The sequence below is a fragment of the Oncorhynchus gorbuscha genome, linkage group LG14, assembly GCF_021184085.1.
Source record: "Oncorhynchus gorbuscha isolate QuinsamMale2020 ecotype Even-year linkage group LG14, OgorEven_v1.0, whole genome shotgun sequence".
Lineage (NCBI taxonomy): Eukaryota > Metazoa > Chordata > Actinopteri > Salmoniformes > Salmonidae > Oncorhynchus > Oncorhynchus gorbuscha.
In genome coordinates, this window is record NC_060186.1 from 79,290,698 (window position 1) to 79,311,098 (window position 20,401).

At 41.3% G+C, this 20,401-nt stretch overlaps 2 protein-coding genes across 2 annotated transcripts; both read left to right on the plus strand.

The window, feature by feature from the left end:
- The first annotated feature begins 368 nt into the window (after nt 1-368).
- On the plus strand, nt 369-9,745 carry LOC123995455 (transmembrane emp24 domain-containing protein 10-like). Its single transcript, XM_046299083.1, has 5 exons — nt 369-609; nt 1,766-1,886; nt 2,418-2,491; nt 7,121-7,247; nt 7,644-9,745. The coding sequence occupies exons 1-5, from the start codon at nt 433-435 to the stop codon at nt 7,763-7,765; spliced, it is 621 nt and encodes a 206-aa protein (XP_046155039.1). The 5' UTR covers nt 369-432; the 3' UTR covers nt 7,766-9,745.
- A 641-nt stretch (nt 9,746-10,386) lies between these two features.
- LOC123995454 (translation initiation factor eIF-2B subunit beta-like) lies at nt 10,387-19,993 on the plus strand. The gene is given in 9 exon segments (XM_046299082.1): nt 10,387-10,661; nt 11,822-11,942; nt 12,669-12,820; nt 15,808-15,971; nt 16,953-17,048; nt 17,179-17,316; nt 17,594-17,627; nt 17,630-17,659; nt 19,788-19,993. Coding segments are annotated over 9 exon segments (1,065 nt in total). The 5' UTR covers nt 10,387-10,489; the 3' UTR covers nt 19,946-19,993.
- Nucleotides 19,994-20,401: the final 408 nt, after the last annotated feature.

The following is a 20,401-nucleotide window of genomic DNA, read 5'->3' on the forward strand; positions in this document are numbered from 1 at the left end:
AGTTTTGGGGATCTTCAGAAAACCCCAGTATCTGTGAATGTGATATGGCCTGTTACATAATGCTGTTGAGGATTCAACATTTACTGTACTGTCTGGTTAGGTTATTGTGTAATCTATCTGTCTATCGATCCATCCATCTGTCCAGCCACGGTTGTCACTAGTTACCACAGCCACAAAGTCAAAAACCCAATTTCTACAAGTTATCTTTTTAAACTATGATTTAAACCTAACCCTGATATGAACCCTACCCTTAACCACATTTATAACCTCATGCATAACTCCATCCTTGAATACATTTTTTAAGATGTAACCCATTGTGACTTTGTGGCTGTGGTAACATCCATCCACCCATTTGGTCCCTCACAGATCCGAGGCAACTCAAACTGCAGTGGCTTTCTAAGCTGTTGCGCATGTTTATTTCGGCTAGTAGCCATGGCTCGGTTCGCTACCCTGCTCCTTTTACCGGTTCTCATTGAATCGGTATTATCAATTTCATTCTTTTTACCGGTAAATTCAAGGAAATGTTTACGGGAAGAGATCCACAAAGACGTGCTGGTCACGGGGGAGTATGAAATCAGCGACCAGTCCAACACAAAGACCAACCTGAAGGTGAGTTTGATGCTGTTGCAATAACGGTACTGACGGCTAAGCTAAACTAACTAGCTTCTAATTGTTATTTACATTGAAAGGCCCAAACGCAGTTTTTTTCATATAATTTTTTGATGAGAAGTGACTCTAAAACAATACGTGGAAATGCAACCTTGTTCATATAAATTGCTATTCATATAACAGCTGGCTAGCTAAACGTCTTGTTGACAGCTGCTGTTATCTTGCTAACTAATGTTAGCCTGGTAGCTAAATGTTAGCCTGGTAGCTAAACGTTAGCCTGGTAGCTAAATGTTAGCCTGGTAGCTAAATGTTAGCCTGGTAGCTAAATGTTAGCCTGGTAGCTAAATGTTAGCCTGGTAGCTAAACGTTAGCCTGGTAGCTAATGTTAGCCTGGTAGCTAATGTTAGCCTGGTAGCTAAATGTTAGCCTGGTAGCTAAACGTTAGCCTGGTAGCTAATGTTAGCCTGGTAGCTAATGTTAGCCTGGTAGCTAACGTTAGCCTGGTAGCTAACGTTAGCCTGGTAGCTAAATGTTAGCCTGGTTGGGCCTGTGACAGGTCCTTCCTGGTTCTTGCGCTTTTAAATGGTTTTTAATTGAAATAGCAGAATTGTACTTTTTTTTTGCAAACAAAGTGTGTTAAATACGTAAAAGGTATTTCAACTTAATTATTTTATTTCAATGTTTAGTACCAGTTGAGATGGTGAAAACTCATTTCAGGATGTTACACGTCAGTCTTAACTCCCCTCATCCACTCTGTGAAACGTGTAGCTACCAAGTTAGCTAGCGATGTTAGCATGCAGTATAATGGGTGATGTCAACAAAGTGGATGCAGGGTTAGAATAAGACGTTGACAAACTCATACAAATCATATTCCTACAAGTCTATCATTTGCCTACTACGTGGGCAAAGTTAGCTGATGTAGTGTGAGAGAGTTTACATTTACACGCCGTTGGGTATAAACATTGCCCGTTGCAACACTCATGCACCAACACTCATGCACCAACACTCATGCACCAACACTCATGCACCAACACTCATGCACCAACACTCATGCACCAACACTCATGCACCAACACTCATGCACCAGCTGTCAATACACGTGTTGTATTTTCTGCTTGTTATGTTGTTGTACTATATCACGTGTGTTTAACGTTAGATCACAGACTCGTCGGGACACATCCTATACTCAAAGGAAGGTGCAACGAAAGGGAAGTTTGCCTTCACGACAGAGGATTATGACATGTTTGAAGTGTGCTTTGAGAGCAAATCGCCCATGGGTAAGTCAAAGTGCATAGTATTTATTTTGTGGTGCTTAAAGTGATGGTAATCTTTAACCTAGATGTTTGCAAGGAGCAGGCATTGTTCAATGCATTTGTTCGCCTAACTGCGTTACTCCACAAGTAGTCATTTGTTGACGGATTTGCCTGAGTACCCATCTGTTCTGGATTTCAGGCTATAGTTGGCCAAAACATGCAACATTTGGGTCAGGGTTCTGAGAACACTACTCTGTTTAAACACTTAACGGAGGCCAGTCAGTCAGCAACCAATAAGTGAATGAAGCAGCAGGTGATAAGTTAGGACGGGATAGGTTTATAGCTGGGTCACATTCAGTACCCAAACTCTATTAATACGTTTCAGATAGAAATGGGAACATATTTCTACTTGAATGAAACAAAGCATTAAGTCCTGCCAAACACGGTCCATGTGACTGGAAGGAGTCCTTCCAACTTGTTTTATTGCTTGCTGTTATTGAATGAGCATCCATGCCTTGTAAATGTAGTAAATAATGTGTTTGTTCTGTCACCCAGGAACTGGGAGGATCCCCGACCAGCTGCTTAATCTGGACATGAAGCACGGAGTGGAGGCCAAGAACTATGAAGAGGTGAGTCGCTGGTACTGCTGCTGGTACTGCTGCTGGTACTGCTGCTGGTACTGCTGCTGGTACCGCTGCTGGTACCGCTGCTGGTACCGCTGCTGGTACCGCTGCTGGTACTGCTGCTGGTACTGCTGCTGGTACCGCTGCTGGTACTGCTGCTGGTACTGCTGCTGGTACCGCTTCAAAGTGAAACTGAAATGCACGTACACCCTTGCACCATTAAGGGATTGCTTATTTGCTTTGGAGGCCCAGTGTCTAGGAAATGTTAAATGACAGTTGAAATTGTCTGCACACTGGGCTGGAATAGTATGACTTGTTAATTTGGTGAAAACATTTTGGTAGGGACTTAGGAAGCATTTCATCAGATTTTAAAAGACAAAATGTTTATTGTAATGTGCCACCACAAAACAAAAAGTCTAAATGATTTTGGGGATGGCAGAAAGTTTTCAGTAACTAGGTTTCCTTTCATTTTTTATATTTTTAAATGCGAGTTCAGTGCGTCGGATAAAAATGTCCTGACAGGCCTGATGGAAACAGCACATTTCACTGGGAACATTCCAAATGTCGACAAAACAATATATACTCTAGACAAGGTGGGATTTATTTTGTGTCTGTAAAATAAATTCTGAATGAAATGGTGGTGAAAACATATTTTATGCGCAAATATTGATATAATAACGAATATTGAAGTAAACTTGGAGTTACGCGATGACGTGGTGTGTGTGGTCCTCCCACTACGACTCGGGGAAAGGCATGCAGTTTAGTAACGGGGCGGCAGGGTAGCCAAGTGGTTAGAGCGGTGGACTAGTAACCGGAAGGTTGCAAGTTCAAACCCCCGAGCTGACAAGGTCGCTCTGCCCCTGAACAGGCAGTTAACCCACCGTTCCTAGGCCGTCATTGAAAATAAGAATTTGTTCTTAACTGACTTGCCTAGAGGTAAATTAATTAAAATTAGTAGACTACGGATTAAATAAATGATGATGAATTTCACAAGTTGGTGAAAGTGCACGGTGATGATTGAGGGTCTTATTCTGGTAATAATGCCGTTTTGACAAATAAAAATGATCTAGCTCTTTTGTCCATAATAATCTCATGTAGGTAGTTTACTCTCACTGTATCAGCGAAGCTGTTGGCTGGAGCAGACATGCCAAGACCAGAGTGGGCACATTCGCTATATAACGCAGTAGAGTTACTCGCATTTGAGAATAAAAAAAAAATAGTCATGCACGATCACATTTATAGTAACATAAATGCCCCGGTAGCTGTTTTTCATGTATTTCCGCTGTTTTGTTTCACAGCTGGTATGTCAATAGACCAAAGTCAAATAAGTAGGGATCCTATACAGCCTTTTCCACCTCGCGCTGCAACACTGTCTGGCTGGGAGCGGTGCGCACCTGCAGAGCTGAGTGAAATATTTGTTTTTTAGAAGCGCTGCGCATAACAATAGGTTTCATTTACTTGAAAGGAAAGTGAGACTTTGTCCTTGTGTTTCTTGGCTATTTACATTATTTTTGTTCACGTAATATAATACATATTATGGGCTTTTGGATGGGTGTTCTTAAGGTGATTCCACAGGTTGGTGGTATGTTTTGATTTAGCCGTTGCTGACCCCATGCTGACCCCATGCTTACATCTTTATCACAAATAAGACACCTTGCTTTCCCTGGTGCCAATTCCATGTAATAGTCTGGTGCTCTGCTTTTCTCTGCCATCTGTAAAACACACACACACACACACACACACACACACACACACACACACACACACACACACACACACACACACACACACACACACACACACACACACACACACACACACACACACACACACACACACACACACACACACACACACACACACACACACACACACACACACACACACACACAGCTCTGAAGTGACAATGATACTGAAGAGTCTGCTTAGGAGACATACACTCAGAAATAGGAGCCTTCGGTCAAATCCAGAAACTATCACCTCAAAAACAACGTTTATTACGTTCCGTATTTTATCTAACGGGTGGGATCCATGAGTCTAAATATTCCTGTTACATTGCACAACCTTCAATGTTATGTCATAATTACAAACATGACTGGAGTCACGTTACCATGGTAACCTTAAAGGGGCAGGTGAATTTTTTAGGGGGGGGGGTTAAAAGACCCAGGACACAAAAGATGAAATTAAACAATATACCACATTACTTCTTATTAGTAATACATTTATTGTTTTAGGATCATTACAAAGCATGTTCATCTGTTTTTGTGTGTTTTGTTGGTGTAATTTAAGTGGGCAAAAAAAGACATTTTGTCTCGTAAAAGAATCTGAGTGGCTGGTAGATTAAAAGTAATAATAATCTACTTCCCACAGTGGCTGGTGGACCAAAAAAAAGACTTAATTTGATGCCCTGTTGGCCACTCGGGAATATTCACTGTCTTCTTGGGTAGCCACTCCAGTGTAGATTTGGCTTTGTGTTTTAGTTCTTTGTCCTGCTGAAAGGTGAATTCATCTCCCAGTGTCTGGTGGAAAGCAGACTGAACCAAGTTTTCCTCTAGGATTTTTCCTGTGCTTAGCTCTATTCCATTCCTTAAAAAAAACTTTTAAAAACTCCCTAGTCCCTTAACGATGACAAGCATACCCATGAAATGTTTGAAAATATAGATTTTCCCCAAACATAACACTTTGTATTTAGGTCATAAAGGTAATTTCTTTGCCACAATTTTTGCAGTATTATTTTATTGCATGTTTTGGAATATTTGTATTCTGTATAAGCTTCCTTCTTCTCACTCTGTCTGTAACATTCCTCAGTTGTCTCCTATCACAGCCATTAAACTCTGTCCTTTAGGTTAGTGTTGTGGAGTAACTACAATGTTGTTGATCCTTCCTCAGTTGTCTCCTATCACAGCCATTAAACTCTGTCCTTTAGGTTAGTATTGTGGAGTAACTATAATATTGTTGATACATCCTCAGTTGTCTCCTATCACAGCCATTAAACTCTGTCCTTTAGGTTAGTATTGTGGAGTAACTACTATGTTGTTGATCCATCCTCAGTTTTCTCCTATCACAGCCATTAAACATTGTAACTGTTTTAAAGTCACCATTGGCCTCATGATGAAATCCCTGAGCGGTTTCCTTCCTCTCCGGCAACTGAGTTAGGAAGGACGCCTGTATCTTTGTAGTGACTGGGTGTATTGATACACCATCCAAAGTGTCATTAATAACTTCACCATGCTCAAAGGGATATTCAATGTATGCTTTCTTTTTACCCATCCACCAATAGGAGCCCTTCTTTACAAGGCATTGGAAAACCTACCTGGGCTTTGTGATTGAATCTGTGTTTGAAAAAAAACAACAACCCAAAAACATTATGCTTTGACGTTAAGGGGTGTGGTGTATAGGCCAGTGACACAATTCATTATAAATTCAGGCTGTAACACAACAAAATGTTGAGTAAACACTGCACACACTGTTCTGCTGACTTGTATTGTGAATTGATAATCCACTCTACCCACACATACTGACTGAGCCCGAAGCTCATGCGTGGTTTGGAGGACTAGGCCAGTGTCTGTGTTAATGTGGGTATGCCTATGTGGGTGAACACTGTACAGTACATGCGTACTTAGCTACGTAGCGTCAACGTGTGGAGTTAGAGTAGAGCCTTGTTGGCAAGGAAACTAGGAAGTGCAAGTTGGCTTGAATCCCTGTCTTGTCTGTAACCAACGCAATGGCCTGCTACTGTGACGTCTGTCTGGTCACCTGGTCTGTCTGGTCAGCTTGATTTCACTTGTTCTCTATTTTTCTTACGCCTCGATTAGACCGTCAACATCATTGCGTTTTGGTAAACCAGAAGTACATAATTTCCAATGGAATACCGCATTGGTACAAAGTTATTTATTTGATTTAATTGGTTGAGAAATGTGATTTTCCTGTTTTTCTGACATCCTCCATTCGTATATATATTTGAAACTGCCCTATCCCCTAGCCAAAATACAGATTTGTTTCAATATTGTCCTGATCCATTTCCTTTATAAACTTAGCAAAAAAAAGAAACATCGCTTTTTCAGGACCCTGTCTTTCAAAGATAATTAAAAAAAAATCAAAATAACTTCACAGATCTTCATTGTAAAGGGTTTAAACACTGTTTCCCATGTTTGTTCAATGAACCATAAACAATTAATGAACATGCACCTGTGGAACGGTCGATAAGAAACTAACAGCTTACAGACGGTAGGCAATTAAGGTCAGAGTTATGAAAACTTAGGACACTAAAGAGGCCTTTCTACTGACTCTGAAAAACACAGTTGCTGAGTTTATATGTTTTAGCTGTAGCTTGTGGGAAGAGAAATTATGTCAAACTAGAGAGGGAGGGGTAAAGCGTTCTGCATACCAGACCAGATTTCATTGTGTTCCTGTTCATCTTGAACTACTGGGAACACTGGCACTGCTACTGCACAGCTCAAGAGTGACACCTACTGGACAAACTGGGACACAGTCCAACACAGTCCAAGCTTCCATGTAGAATTTCCTGATTTATAAATGTTCATCCCTTTCCAAAGGAAATCCAATCCAATAAACCAATAAACACCTACCGGTGTTTTTTTTTGTTGTTGATTGACGGCTCTCTCGTCCACTCAGATCGCCAAAGTGGAGAAGCTGAAGCCCCTGGAGGTGGAGCTAAGGCGACTGGAGGACCTATCCGAGTCCATCGTCAATGACTTTGCCTACATGAAGAGGAGGGAGGAGGAGATGAGGGATACCAATGGTAAGAAGAGCACAGTTTTGATAGTAGTAGTTCCATTTACTGGTCTGACATGGACTTGTGTTGTGTGTGTGATTCTGAACTTCTCGGTCCGTCCATTTTGAGAAATCTTCCCTTGTCCATCAATACATATTTTTATGCAGAATTTCAAGTTATACATGTGATTATTCTAATGTATGTATGTATGTATGTATGTATGTATGTATGTATGTATGTATGTATGTATGTATGTATGTATTGTACTGTACTGTATGTATGTATGTATGTATGTATGTATGTATGTATGTATGTATGTATGTATGTATGTATGGTATGTATGCATGTATGTATGCATGTATGTACAGTATGTATGTACAGTATGTACAGTATGTATTTCTAACTCTGTTCTCCTTCTTCCAGAGTCCACCAACACACGTGTCCTGTACTTCAGCATCTTCTCTATGTGTTGTCTGATTGGCTTGGCCACCTGGCAGGTCTTCTACCTGCGACGTTTCTTCAAGGCGAAGAAGCTGATTGAGTAGAGAGGCATCCCCACTACACCCAGGGGGAGCAGCCAATGCTACCCGATCAACCTTCACCCTCCTCGGACTATGGCTTTGTCCAAAATGACACCCTGTATAGTGAGCTACTTTTGACCAGAGCCTCCATAGGCTGAAGTTTTTTGCCCGAAAGCCCGTAGACTCTAGTCAAAAGTTGTGCATTATACAGGGAATAACCAGGGCACCGTTTCGGACCTATCCAATAAGGGTTGTTCAGAACAACTCTACTAGTTTCGGTGGTGTGAGACTGCACCAAGGGGTTAGCCTATTCTCTGAAAACTATACACACCTGTGGCTCATTCAGCAGAGTGAAATTATTTTAATGTAGAAATGTAGAATGTACACAGATTTATCATCAGAGAGCGAGAATGTTCCATGTGTTGTTTCTAATTTACATTTCTCAGATTGTCATTTAATGTGTACAGTTTGATTTGGAGTTATGTTTATTTTGTTGGGATGAATGGTTTCCCCCTTGAGAGAATGTCTATTGCCCTTTATATCGTTGTACAAAGTCTTGGCCATGCCAAGCGAGCTAAAGGCTATAGTGTGCTGGGCGTCGCCAAAAACAGCACCCTATTCCCTATAATAGTGCACTACTTTTAGACCAGGTCCCATAGGGCTCTGGTCAAAGTATTGCAATAGGGTGCCATTTGAGGTGTACCTTTTTATATTGTTGCCCTTTTTAAGTGAAGCCTTTAATTGAACAGCAGGTGGAATGTGGTAGAACTCAAAAGAGAGAAACTATGGCAACCACGGAACTTCTGTGCTTAGTCGGTTAATTCATTTGAATACTGTGTTTGGAAACTAAATTTGACAGCGTCTTTTATTAGTTTGTTTTGATTTTGTAAATGCTATTGCAGGGCAGGTATTTTTGGTGGAGGAGGGTTTCATAAGTTATCAGGGAATGAATGGTTGGTTGTCTTAAATGGCACCTTATTCCATATAAAGTGCATTGGGCCCTGGTTAAAAGTAGTGCACTATTTAGGGAATTAGGCTGTAATTTTGGACGCGGTAAATATAATTTTGAAAACTAGGTAATTTCTAGAAGAACACTTTGTTGCTAGTTCTTAAGTTTTTATTTTATTTTAAGATGTACAAAAGATAACAGCATCTACATTGCCATCTGAATGTGTTTTTAAGTCGAGTAGTAGTTCCCTGTATGAATTGCTCTTCCTCTTTTGAGAACCCTTGAATCTGGCTATTAAAACCTGACTCACAAATGCATGTCAAACCTTTTGTTACTTTAAAAAAAAGGGCAGACATGTATACTATCATCAACATCAGGATAGTAGGACTGTAGTGCCATTTTACATGCCAGCTTTGCATCGGTGGTAGTTTTGTAGTAACATGGAAAATATCCTAACTCTTCCCTGGATGTGTTCCATTTGAGCAGGCTAGTGCATTTTATTTTATTTTTGCAATTTCAGGGGAAATTATTTGCTTCTTTTGCCTGGTCCCAGATCTGTGTTTTTGCCAATGGGAGTTGACAAAGACAACACAAAACAAATTTGGGACTAGGCTATTGCTCATTGATTTTGGGGATCGATTTAAAATTACAACACTTAACATCCAAGATCCTAGCCTGAGTGCCACACTCTTTGTGCTATCATGGCAACTCCTTGTCAGGTTTGGTGTGACAAGGACGGCATTTGAGGTAGTAAGAGTACACACCGATCTGCGACCAGGCTTTCAAGATCCATCCAACATTCTTTCGGAGATAATTATGGGGTCTGGTTTACATGAGGGTTTGGAGTTGGTTAAAAGATATAACTATTTGTTTTTTTGTCACTGTTATTAAGCTACTGCATTGACCAATTATGTGGGGTACATCCTTTTTTTTTAACAGTGAACATTTTCTATGTTTTCAGTCAATGATTTCTATGTTGATTGAGATCAATTTGGAAAAGGTTTGTGTGTTAGGCTTTTTATTCAATAAAATATTGGATGAATTTACAAAACAAATGTTGCTTGAGATTTTGTGATGGGATGACCAAAGGACATTCACGCAGCATTATCACAGAACAATGAGCCAAATATTTCACCAGATGTGTAGATGTGAAAAATCCAGTTGGCGTTTCCACTCACGACCAAATATGGTGATGAGAGGAAGCCAAGCAGCCGACATTCTGCATGTTCTCATCGATTTAAACATTTTAATTCCATATAGCTTTCTGTTTCCAAAACTAAAATATGTATCAGTGGAGTGCGTTTTGCAGACTTTGCCAACGTTTCTACAAAGAGCGTTGTTTAGAAAGAGTGCATGGGTGAATTGAGTTACTGCACAAGCGCTTCACAGAGGAGGAGTTCCCTAAGGCACCACCAGGATCTCACTAGCTCCTGATTGGTTCTAAACATCTTTGTCATTATGGCCTCTTCATAAGTGGATCATATATATATATATATATAAGATGAAGATGGAGCGATATAATATACATAATTTATAAAGGTTACACGAGTACTGTCTACCTGTTACTGTCTACCTAATAATGTAAAATGATTATGAATAAATTATGAAATCTATGAAAATATTGCAAGATGTGCGTTTCTAATCATTTGGTCCAATCAGCATTGGACTAATATAATGACCCGGAAGCGCCTTCCTTCACGCACAATGTAGTTCCGGTTCAATTTCCCTCTTCAGTAAATGTGTGACAACATCAAATAGTTTTTTTATACAGCATCTAGCAAGTTAATTTAAAAAACAATATGCCTGGGGCAGACAAGGAAACAGATCTTACGGAACGAATCGAGGCTTTTCTTGCCGATTTGAAGCGGGGAGGCAGTGGGACAGGACCCCTCCGAGGGTCGGGGGAAATGGCCAGAGAAACCACATATTTGCTTCGGAGAATAACAGCCCAAGCACGATGGAGCAGCGCAGGTATCCATTATAACAGCTGAACTCTAGCTAGTTTATTCGATGGCTAGATTAATGTTTTTTTTTAGTTCTCAAGATAGCTGTAAGTGTTTTTGTAAATTACATTTGACATTTGTGACCAACATTTTTATCCGCTATAAGACACATTGTGATAGTAACTTTAGGCAGCTGTCAAAATCTGAACAGCCACGAAAAGCTGATGTCATTTTGAAACTGGTCAATGGTGTTATGTCTGAACATAATGGCACAGATATTTCACCGGATTATAAATGTGAAGCATCCGCATGACATTTCTACTCACTACCAAATATGGTGATGAGCGGAAACTCAGCGGGAGAAGATAGCGCGAAATGGATTTTGTCCAACATTCTGCTAATTTTCTCATCGTTAAAACATTTGAACTCTATACAGTTTTCTGTTTCCAAAACGAGAATTTGTAACAAAAACAAAGTGGATTGCGTTTTTTTTAGACTTTAACCTTTGCCAAAGTTTTTAAAAATGGCATTGTTTAGGAGAGCAAGTGTGAATAAAGTTAATGAACACGCGCACTTCATATAGTAGAGCGTTACCTAACGGAAATATGCAAATAAATGCTAGAGCGCGCCAATAGGAGCTCACTATTTCCTTGGCTGTTCTGACCACTATGATTTAATTAGTTCCCATTTGAAACGACAGGCTGTGGTCTATCTTGGGTTATTTCTAAAAGTCTTTCATAATAGAGCGTGCCAATTTGTAGTCGTAAATCCCTATGGGGAAATAAATAATAAATGCCGAAAATAAGGTCGGAGGTTAACACAGGTTTAGGAGTTCTTCTACATTTTGTTCTATGCGATAATATCAGTCAGTTAACATGACCTTTATGAATTATGAAGGCTTTAAGTGCTTTGTTTTTTATTTTATTTATCATTACATACATTCTTCAAAATTCACAAAAAGTGAAGTTAGCTAATAAAGATTCTCATATAACAAAACATATAAAATATCCTAAGCCTGTGTTTACCACAGACTTTATTTTCAGCGTTTTATCCGAAACCCCTAAAAAAACGAGAATAATATTCCCCGTAGGTGGAGTTATTTCCTACAAAAAAAACGCCATTACTATTTCTCTATTCACTTACCTGGAATGACGTGTGACAAAGAAATCCTCTTGTATGTCATAACAGGTGACCTGATGGAGATCATTCGCAATGAGGGAAGGAGAATGACGGCCGCCCAACCGTCCGAGACCACCGTGGGCAACATGGTACGCCGCGTGCTCAAGATCATCAGGGAGGAGTATGCCAGGTGAGTTTATCATCAGGGAGGAGGAGTATGCCAGGTGAGTTTATCATCAGGGAGGAGGAGTATGCTAGGTGAGTTTATCATCAGGGAGGAGGAGTATGCTAGGTGAGTTTATCATCAGGGAGGAGGAGTATGCTAGGTGAGTTTATCATCAGGGAGGAGTATGCCAGGTGAGTTTATCATCAGGGAGGAGTATGCCAGGTGAGTTTATCATCAGGGAGGAGGAGTATGCCAGGTGAGTTTATCATCAGGGAGGAGTATGCCAGCTGAGTTTATCATCAGGGAGGAGTATGCTAGGTGAGTTTATCATCAGGGAGGAGTATGCCAGGTGAGAGAGATGGGGGATTCTGGGAAATATTCCTTCAAAAGAACAGGCTGACGGTTTGTAAATTAACATTGTTCATCTGGTGTCTGATACCCTTGTTATGGTTGTCCATATCATAGTCTGGGTACCAATCTGTTTAGCTATCGTTCCACTCCTTACCAACCCTGTCATGGTAAACATCTTTTTGAGCATATGCCATGGAGTAGAGCGAGTGGAACGTTAGCTAAACCTAAATCTGGTTAATTATGTAATAGGTCGACTTGTTGACGATCTCTCAGTTGCCACTCTACTCATGTTAAAGCGACCATCTGTACAATGTCTTGTTGTTCAATGGTCATTTCAATTGAAATATACCCAGCTTGTCTCTTCTCATGTCAACTATGTTTGTTTTGTTGTTTCCTCAGGTCCCGTGGTAGCAGTGAGGAGACCGAGCAGCAGGAGTCCCTCCACAAGCTGCTGACGGCAGGGGAACTGAGTGAGGAGAACTTCAGACAACACTTTGTTCATCTCAAAGCCAACGTCATAGAGGCCATTAATGAACTCCTCACAGAGCTGGGTAAGATTCTCACTGAAGACACACGCATATATTATCACCAACCGATATCAAATACTTTCCAGCAGCTGTTAAGCTTTTTCATTTATTTCATTTCACCTTTTATTTAACCAGGTAGGCTGGTTGAGAACACCTTTATTTAACCAGGTAGGCTAGTTGAGAACACCTTTATTTAACCAGGTAGGCTGGTTGAGAACACCTTTATTTAACCAGGTAGGCCAGTTGAGAACACCTTTATTTAACCAGGTAGGCTAGTTGAGAACACCTTTATTTAACCAGGTAGGCTAGTTGAGAACACCTTTATTTAACCAGGTAGGCTAGTTGAGAACACCTTTATTTAACCAGGTAGGCTAGTTGAGAACACCTTTATTTAACTGGGTAGGCTGGTTGAGAACACCTTTATTTAACCAGGTAGGCTGGTTGAGAACACCTTTATTTAACCAGGTAGGCTAGTTGAGAACACCTTTATTTCACCAGGTAGGCTAGTTGAGAACACCTTTATTTAACTGGGTAGGCTGGTTGAGAACACCTTTATTTAACCAGGTAGGCTAGTTGAGAACACCTTTATTTAACCAGGTAGGCTAGTTGAGAACACCTTTATTTAACCAGGTAGGCTAGTTGAGAACACCTTTATTTAACCAGGTAGGCTGGTTGAGAACACCTTTATTTAACCAGGTAGGCTAGTTGAGAACACCTTTATTTAACCAGGTAGGCTAGTTGAGAACACCTTTATTTAACCAGGTAGGCTAGTTGAGAACACCTTTATTTAACCAGGTAGGCTAGTTGAGAACACCTTTATTTAACCAGGTAGGCTAGTTGAGAACACCTTTATTTAACCAGGTAGGCTAGTTGAGAACACCTTTATTTAACTGGGTAGGCTAGTTGAGAACACCTTTATTTCACCAGGTAGGCTGGTTGAGAACACCTTTATTTAAACAGGTAGGCTAGTTGAGAACACCTTTATTTAACCAGGTAGGCTAGTTGAGAACACCTTTATTTCACCAGGTAGGCTAGTTGAGAACACCTTTATTTAACTGGGTAGGCTAGTTGAGAACACCTTTATTTCACCAGGTAGGCTGGTTGAGAACACCTTTATTTAACCAGGTAGGCTAGTTGAGAACACCTTTATTTCACCAGGTAGGCTGGTTGAGAACACCTTTATTTAACCAGGTAGGCTAGTTGAGAACACCTTTATTTCACCAGGTAGGCCAGTTGAGAACACCTTTATTTCACCAGGTAGGCTGGTTGAGAACACCTTTATTTCACCAGGTAGGCTAGTTGAGAACACCTTTATTTAACCGGGTAGGCTAGTTGAGAACACCTTTATTTCACCAGGTAGGCTAGTTGAGAATACCTTTATTTAACCAGGTAGGCTAGTTGAGAACACCTTTATTTAACCGGGTAGGCTAGTTGAGAACACCTTTATTTAACTGGGTAGGCTAGTTGAGAACACCTTTATTTAACTGGGTAGGCTGGTTGAGAACACCTTTATTTAAACAGGTAGGCTAGTTGAGAACACCTTTATTTCACCAGGTAGGCTGGTTGAGAACACCTTTATTTCACCAGGTAGGCTGGTTGAGAACACCTTTATTTAACCAGGTAGGCTGGTTGAGAACACCTTTATTTAACCAGGTAGGCTAGTTGAGAACACCTTTATTTAACCAGGTAGGCTAGTTGAGAACACCTTTATTTCACCAGGTAGGCTAGTTGAGAACACCTTTATTTAACCAGGTAGGCTAGTTGAGAACACCTTTATTTAACCAGGTAGGCTAGTTGAGAACACCTTTATTTCACCAGGTAGGCTAGTTGAGAACACCTTTATTTCACCAGGTAGGCTAGTTGAGAACACCTTTATTTCACCAGGTAGGCTGGTTGAGAACACCTTTATTTAACCAGGTAGGCTGGTTGAGAACACCTTTATTTAACCAGGTAGGCTGGTTGAGAACACCTTTATTTCACCAGGTAGGCTGGTTGAGAACACCTTTATTTCACCAGGTAGGCTGGTTGAGAACACCTTTATTTCACCAGGTAGGCTGGTTGAGAACACCTTTATTTAACCAGGTAGGCTAGTTGAGAACACCTTTATTTAACCAGGTAGGCTGGTTGAGAACACCTTTATTTAACCAGGTAGGCTAGTTGAGAACACCTTTATTTAACCAGGTAGGCTAGTTGAGAACACCTTTATTTAACCAGGTAGGCTGGTTGAGAACACCTTTATTTAACCAGGTAGGCTAGTTGAGAACACCTTTATTTCACCAGGTAGGCTAGTTGAGAACACCTTTATTTCACCAGGTAGGCTGGTTGAGAACACCTTTATTTAACCAGGTAGGCTAGTTGAGAACACCTTTATTTAACCAGGTAGGCTGGTTGAGAACAAGTTCTCATTTACAATTGTGACCTCTGGCCAAGATAAAGCAAAGCAGTGCGACAAAAACAACAACACAGAGTTACACATGGAATAAACAAAACATACAGTCAATAATACAGTGGAAAAAGTCTATATACAGTGTGTGCAAATGTAGCAAGATTAGGGAGGCAATAAATAGGCCATTGTGGCAAAATAATGACAATTTAGCAATTAAACACTGGAGTGATAGATGTGCAGAAGATGAATGTGTATGTAGAGACACTGGGGTGCAAAGGAACAAAAAATAAATAACAATATGGGGATGAGGTAGTTGGGTGGGCTATTTACAGATGGGCTATGTACAGGTGCAATGATATGTGAGCTGCTCTAATAGCTGATGCTTAAAGTTAGTGAGGGAGATATAATCATGTCGCTTAACTGAAGCATAAGGAAAATAACATCTCAGACTGTATCTCTGTTTCATCTGGAGGGCGTTAGTCCCCTTTCAGCCCCCCCCCTGTTCTCTAGTGCTTTTAATCTGTACACTGCTTATTCCTAAAGATCCTATGAGAATATTATCCTTGGTCAAGCAGCACTGAGCTTACTGTTATATTCTCCTTCTTGTCATCTTCCTCCCTCCCAGATGGCACCACAGACAACATCGCCATGCAGGCCCTGGAGCACATCCACTCCAACGAGGTCATCATGACTGTCGGCCGCTCACGCACCGTCGAGGCCTTCCTCAAAGACGCAGCGAGGAAACGCAAGTTCCACGTCATCGTGGCCGAGTGTGCCCCCTTCTGCCAGGTATACGCCATCCTTTCATCCCTCATTCGCTTCCATCATCCCTCCATCCAACTATACCTCCATCCCTATCTATCCCTCTCTCCCTGCATGCCTCTATCTATCATCCCTTCGCCCATCTATCATCCCTCCCTCCCCCTATCCATCATCCCTCCCTCTATCCATTTACATTACATTTAAGTCATTTAGCAGACGCTCTCATCCATCATCCCTCCCTCCCTCCCTCCCCCTATCCATCATCCCTCCCTCTATCCATCCATCATCCCTGCCTCTATCCATCCATCATCCCACCCTCCCTCCCTCCCTCCATCCATCCATCCATCCATCATCCCTCCCTCCCTCTATCCATCCATCATCCCTCCCTCTATCCATCCATCATCCCTGCCTCTATCATCCATCATCCCTGCCTCTATCTATCCATCATCCCACCCTCCCTCCATCCATCCATCCATCATCCCTCCCTCTATCCATCCATCATCCCTCCCTCTATCCATCCATCATCCCTCCCTCTATCCATCCATCATCCATCCCTCCCTCTATCCATCCATCATCCCTCCCTCTATCCATCCATCATCGCTCCCTCTATCCATCCATCATCCCTCCCTCTATCCATCCATCCATCATCCCTCCCTATATCCCTCCCTCTATCCATCCATCATCCCTCCCTCTATCCATCATCCATCCCTCCCTTCCTCTATCCATCCATCATCCATCCATCATCCCTCCCTTCCTCTATCCATCCATCATCCATCCATCATCCCTCCCTTCCTCTATCCATCCATCATCCCTCCCTTCCTCTATCCATCCATCATCCCTCCCTTCCTCTATCCATCCCTTCCTTCCTCCATCCCTCCATCCTTCTATCTATTTATATGTATATACAGTAGTGCTAAAGGAAGCAGGCATCTATTTAATTAATTTCTTCTCTCCATAATATTTCATGATTTAATATGCTACAGTAATGACCTTTGTCCCTCTCCCAAGGGTCATGAAATGGCTACAGGTCTCTCCAAAGTGGGCATTGAGACCACTGTGATAGCAGATGCTGCCATATTCGCAGTGATGTCCCGAGTGAATAAGGTGAGTTTTGACTTGTTGTTGTTGTTTTTACTGTGATTTTGCTTATTTTTTTATATTTTTTAGAACAGGCTCTTTCTAAAACTATTGATAGCTTGACTACTGTTAATGGACCAGTTGTGGGGGTTTACAGGTCATCATCGGCACACAGACGGTTCTGGCCAATGGCGGGCTCCGGGCGGTCAACGGAACCCACTCTGTAGCTCTAGCAGCCAGACACCACTCTACTCCTCTCATCATCTGTGCTCCCATGTTCAAGCTCTCGCCTCAGGTATTCACAACCATATTCTGGCCTTTTCCAGGGAGGTTTTCCCCTTAGCCACCGTGCTTCTACACCTGCATCGCTTGCTGTTTGGGGGTTTTTAGGCTGCATTTCTGTACAGCACTGTGTGATATCAGCTGATGTAAGAAGAGGCTTTATAAATGTGATTTGATGATCAGTCTGAACATGAACACTTTCTGGGTGGAAATGGATGTCAGTGAGACATTTCTTCACCTGAAATCTCCATATCCTTGAATCACGTTAATAGTTGTGTTCCTGTTCTCAGTTTCCCAATGAAGAGGACACATTCCATACGTTTGTCTCCCACACGAGGTGCTTCCCTTCACAGCAGGTAGTACTTTCATTGAGAACTTATTTCAATGTTTTATACTCTTGAGACTCTTTACCAAAGTGTCTGTAACACCAGCAGTAATCAACGCTTTGTCTGTGTAAAAGACTGATTAAATGACTGACAAGAAAATGTCCTCATCTGTTTGTCTCTCTAGGTGCGATTCTGATCTCTTGTCTGTTTATCTCTGTAGGAGAGATTCTGATCTCTGTTTCTCTGTAGGAGAGATTCTGATCTCTGTTTCTCTGTAGGAGAGATTCTGATCTCTGTTTCTCTGTAGGAGAGATTCTGATCTCTGTTTCTCTATAGGAGAGATTCTGATCTCTGTTTCTCTATAGGAGAGATTCTGATCTCTGTTTGTCTCTATAGGAGAGATTCTGATCTCTGTTTCTCCATAGGAGAGATTCTGATCTCTGTTTGTCTCTATAGGAGAGATTCTGATCTCTGTTTGTCTCTGTAGGAGAGATTCTGATCTCTTGTCTGTTTATCTCTGTAGGAGAGATTCTGATCTCTGTTTGTCTCTGTAGGAGAGATTCTGATCTCTGTTTCTCCATAGGAGAGATTCTGATCTCTGTTTGTCTCTATAGGAGAGATTCTGATCTCTGTTTGTCTCTGTAGGAGAGATTCTGATCTCTTGTCTGTTTATCTCTGTAGAAGAGATTCTGATCTCTTGTCTGTTTATCTCTGTAGGAGAGATTCTGATCTCTTGTCTGTTTGTCTCTGTAGGAGAGATTCTGATCTCTTGTCTGTTTATCTCTGTAGGAGAGATTCTGATCTCTTGTCTGTTTATCTCTGTAGGAGAGATTCTGATCTCTTGTCTGTTTATCTCTGTAGGAGAGATTCTGATCTCTTGTCTGTTTATCTCTGTAGGAGAGATTCTGATCTCTTGTCTGTTTGTCTCTGTAGGAGAGATTCTGATCTCTTGTCTGTTTATCTCTGTAGGAGAGATTCTGATCTCTTGTCTGTTTATCTCTGTAGGAGAGATTCTGATCTCTTGTCTGTTTGTCTCTGTAGGAGAGATTCTGATCTCTTGTCTGTTTATCTCTATAGGAGAGATTCTGATCTCTTCTCTGTTTGTCTCTGTAGGAGAGATTCTATCCAAGGTCAACATGCACTGCCCCGTGTTCAACATGTGACTTTACTCTGTTTCTCTGTAGGAGAGATTCTATCCAAGGTCAACATGCACTGCCTCGTGTTCAACATGTGACTCTACTCTGTCTGTTTCTATAGGAGAGATTCTATCCAAGGTCAACATGCACTGCCTCGTGTTCAACATGTGACTTTACTCTGTTTCTATAGGAGAGATTCTATCCAAGGTCAACATGCACTGCCTCGTGTTCAACATGTGACTTTACTCTGTTTCTATAGGAGAGATTCTATCCAAGGTCAACATGCACTGCCTCGTGTTCAACATGTGACTTTACTCTGTTTCTATAGGAGAGATTCTATCCAAGGTCAACATGCACTGCCTCGTGTTCAACATGTGACTTTACTCTGTTTCTATAGGAGAGATTCTATCCAAGGTCAACGTGCACTGCCTCGTGTTCAACATGTGACTTTACTCTGTTTCTATAGGAGAGATTCTATCCAAGGTCAACATGCACTGCCTCGTGTTCAACATGTGACTTTACTCTGTTTCTATAGGAGAGATTCTATCCAAGGTCAACGTGCACTGCCTCGTGTTCAACATGTGACTCTACTCTGTTTCTATAGGAGAGATTCTATCCAAGGTCAACGTGCACTGCCTCGTGTTCAACATGTGACTCTACTCTGTTTCTATAGGAGAGATTCTATCCAAGGTCAACGTGCACTGCCTCGTGTTCAACATGTGACTCTACTCTGTTTCTATAGGAGAGATTCTATCCAAGGTCAACATGCACTGCCTCGTGTTCAACATGTGACTTTACTCTGTCTGTTTCTATAGGAGAGATTCTATCCAAGGTCAACGTGCACTGCCCCGTGTTCAACATGTGACTTTACTCTGTTTCTATAGGAGAGATTCTATCCATGGTCAACGTGCACTGCCTCGTGTTCAACATGTGACTTTACTCTGTTTCTATAGGAGAGATTCTATCCAAGGTCAACGTGCACTGCCTCGTGTTCAACATGTGACTTTACTCTGTTTCTATAGGAGAGATTCTATCCATGGTCAACGTGCACTGCCTCGTGTTCGACTATGTTCCTCCTGAACTCATCACTCTGTTCATCTCTAACATCGGCGGCAACGCTCCCTCTTACATCTACCGGCTGATGAGTGAGCTCTACCACCCTGAGGACCACAAACTGTAATCAGTGGACAGAAAATGCTCATGATAATAAATAAAAAGTTTTACGCAATGGATGGCATTTGGTTTGTTTTTGTCTTTTTCAATGATTTGTGAAACCAATGATTTTATAATATGATTTGCTGCAAGTTTCAGAACTTTTTGTTTCATACTTCAATTGTAATTTAATAGAATTTACAGAATGTTATTTCAAAGAAGAAAATAACTTCTTTACAATGATGTTGCTTACCAGTATGAAGCCAGAACAGCGCCCACTACTGGAACTCTCGATGAAGTATTCAGAAACATAGTTGTAGTTACGCCGGAGCACCAGCAGGGGGTGTTTGTCACATCGTGGCTAAATCAGAGAAACGGTCGAAAGTGAAGCAAATAAAAGAACATTATCGCTACAAATTGTCGTCACTGGACACTGGTTTAAATCAACGTTTACATTATATATTATTATATATATTATACATTG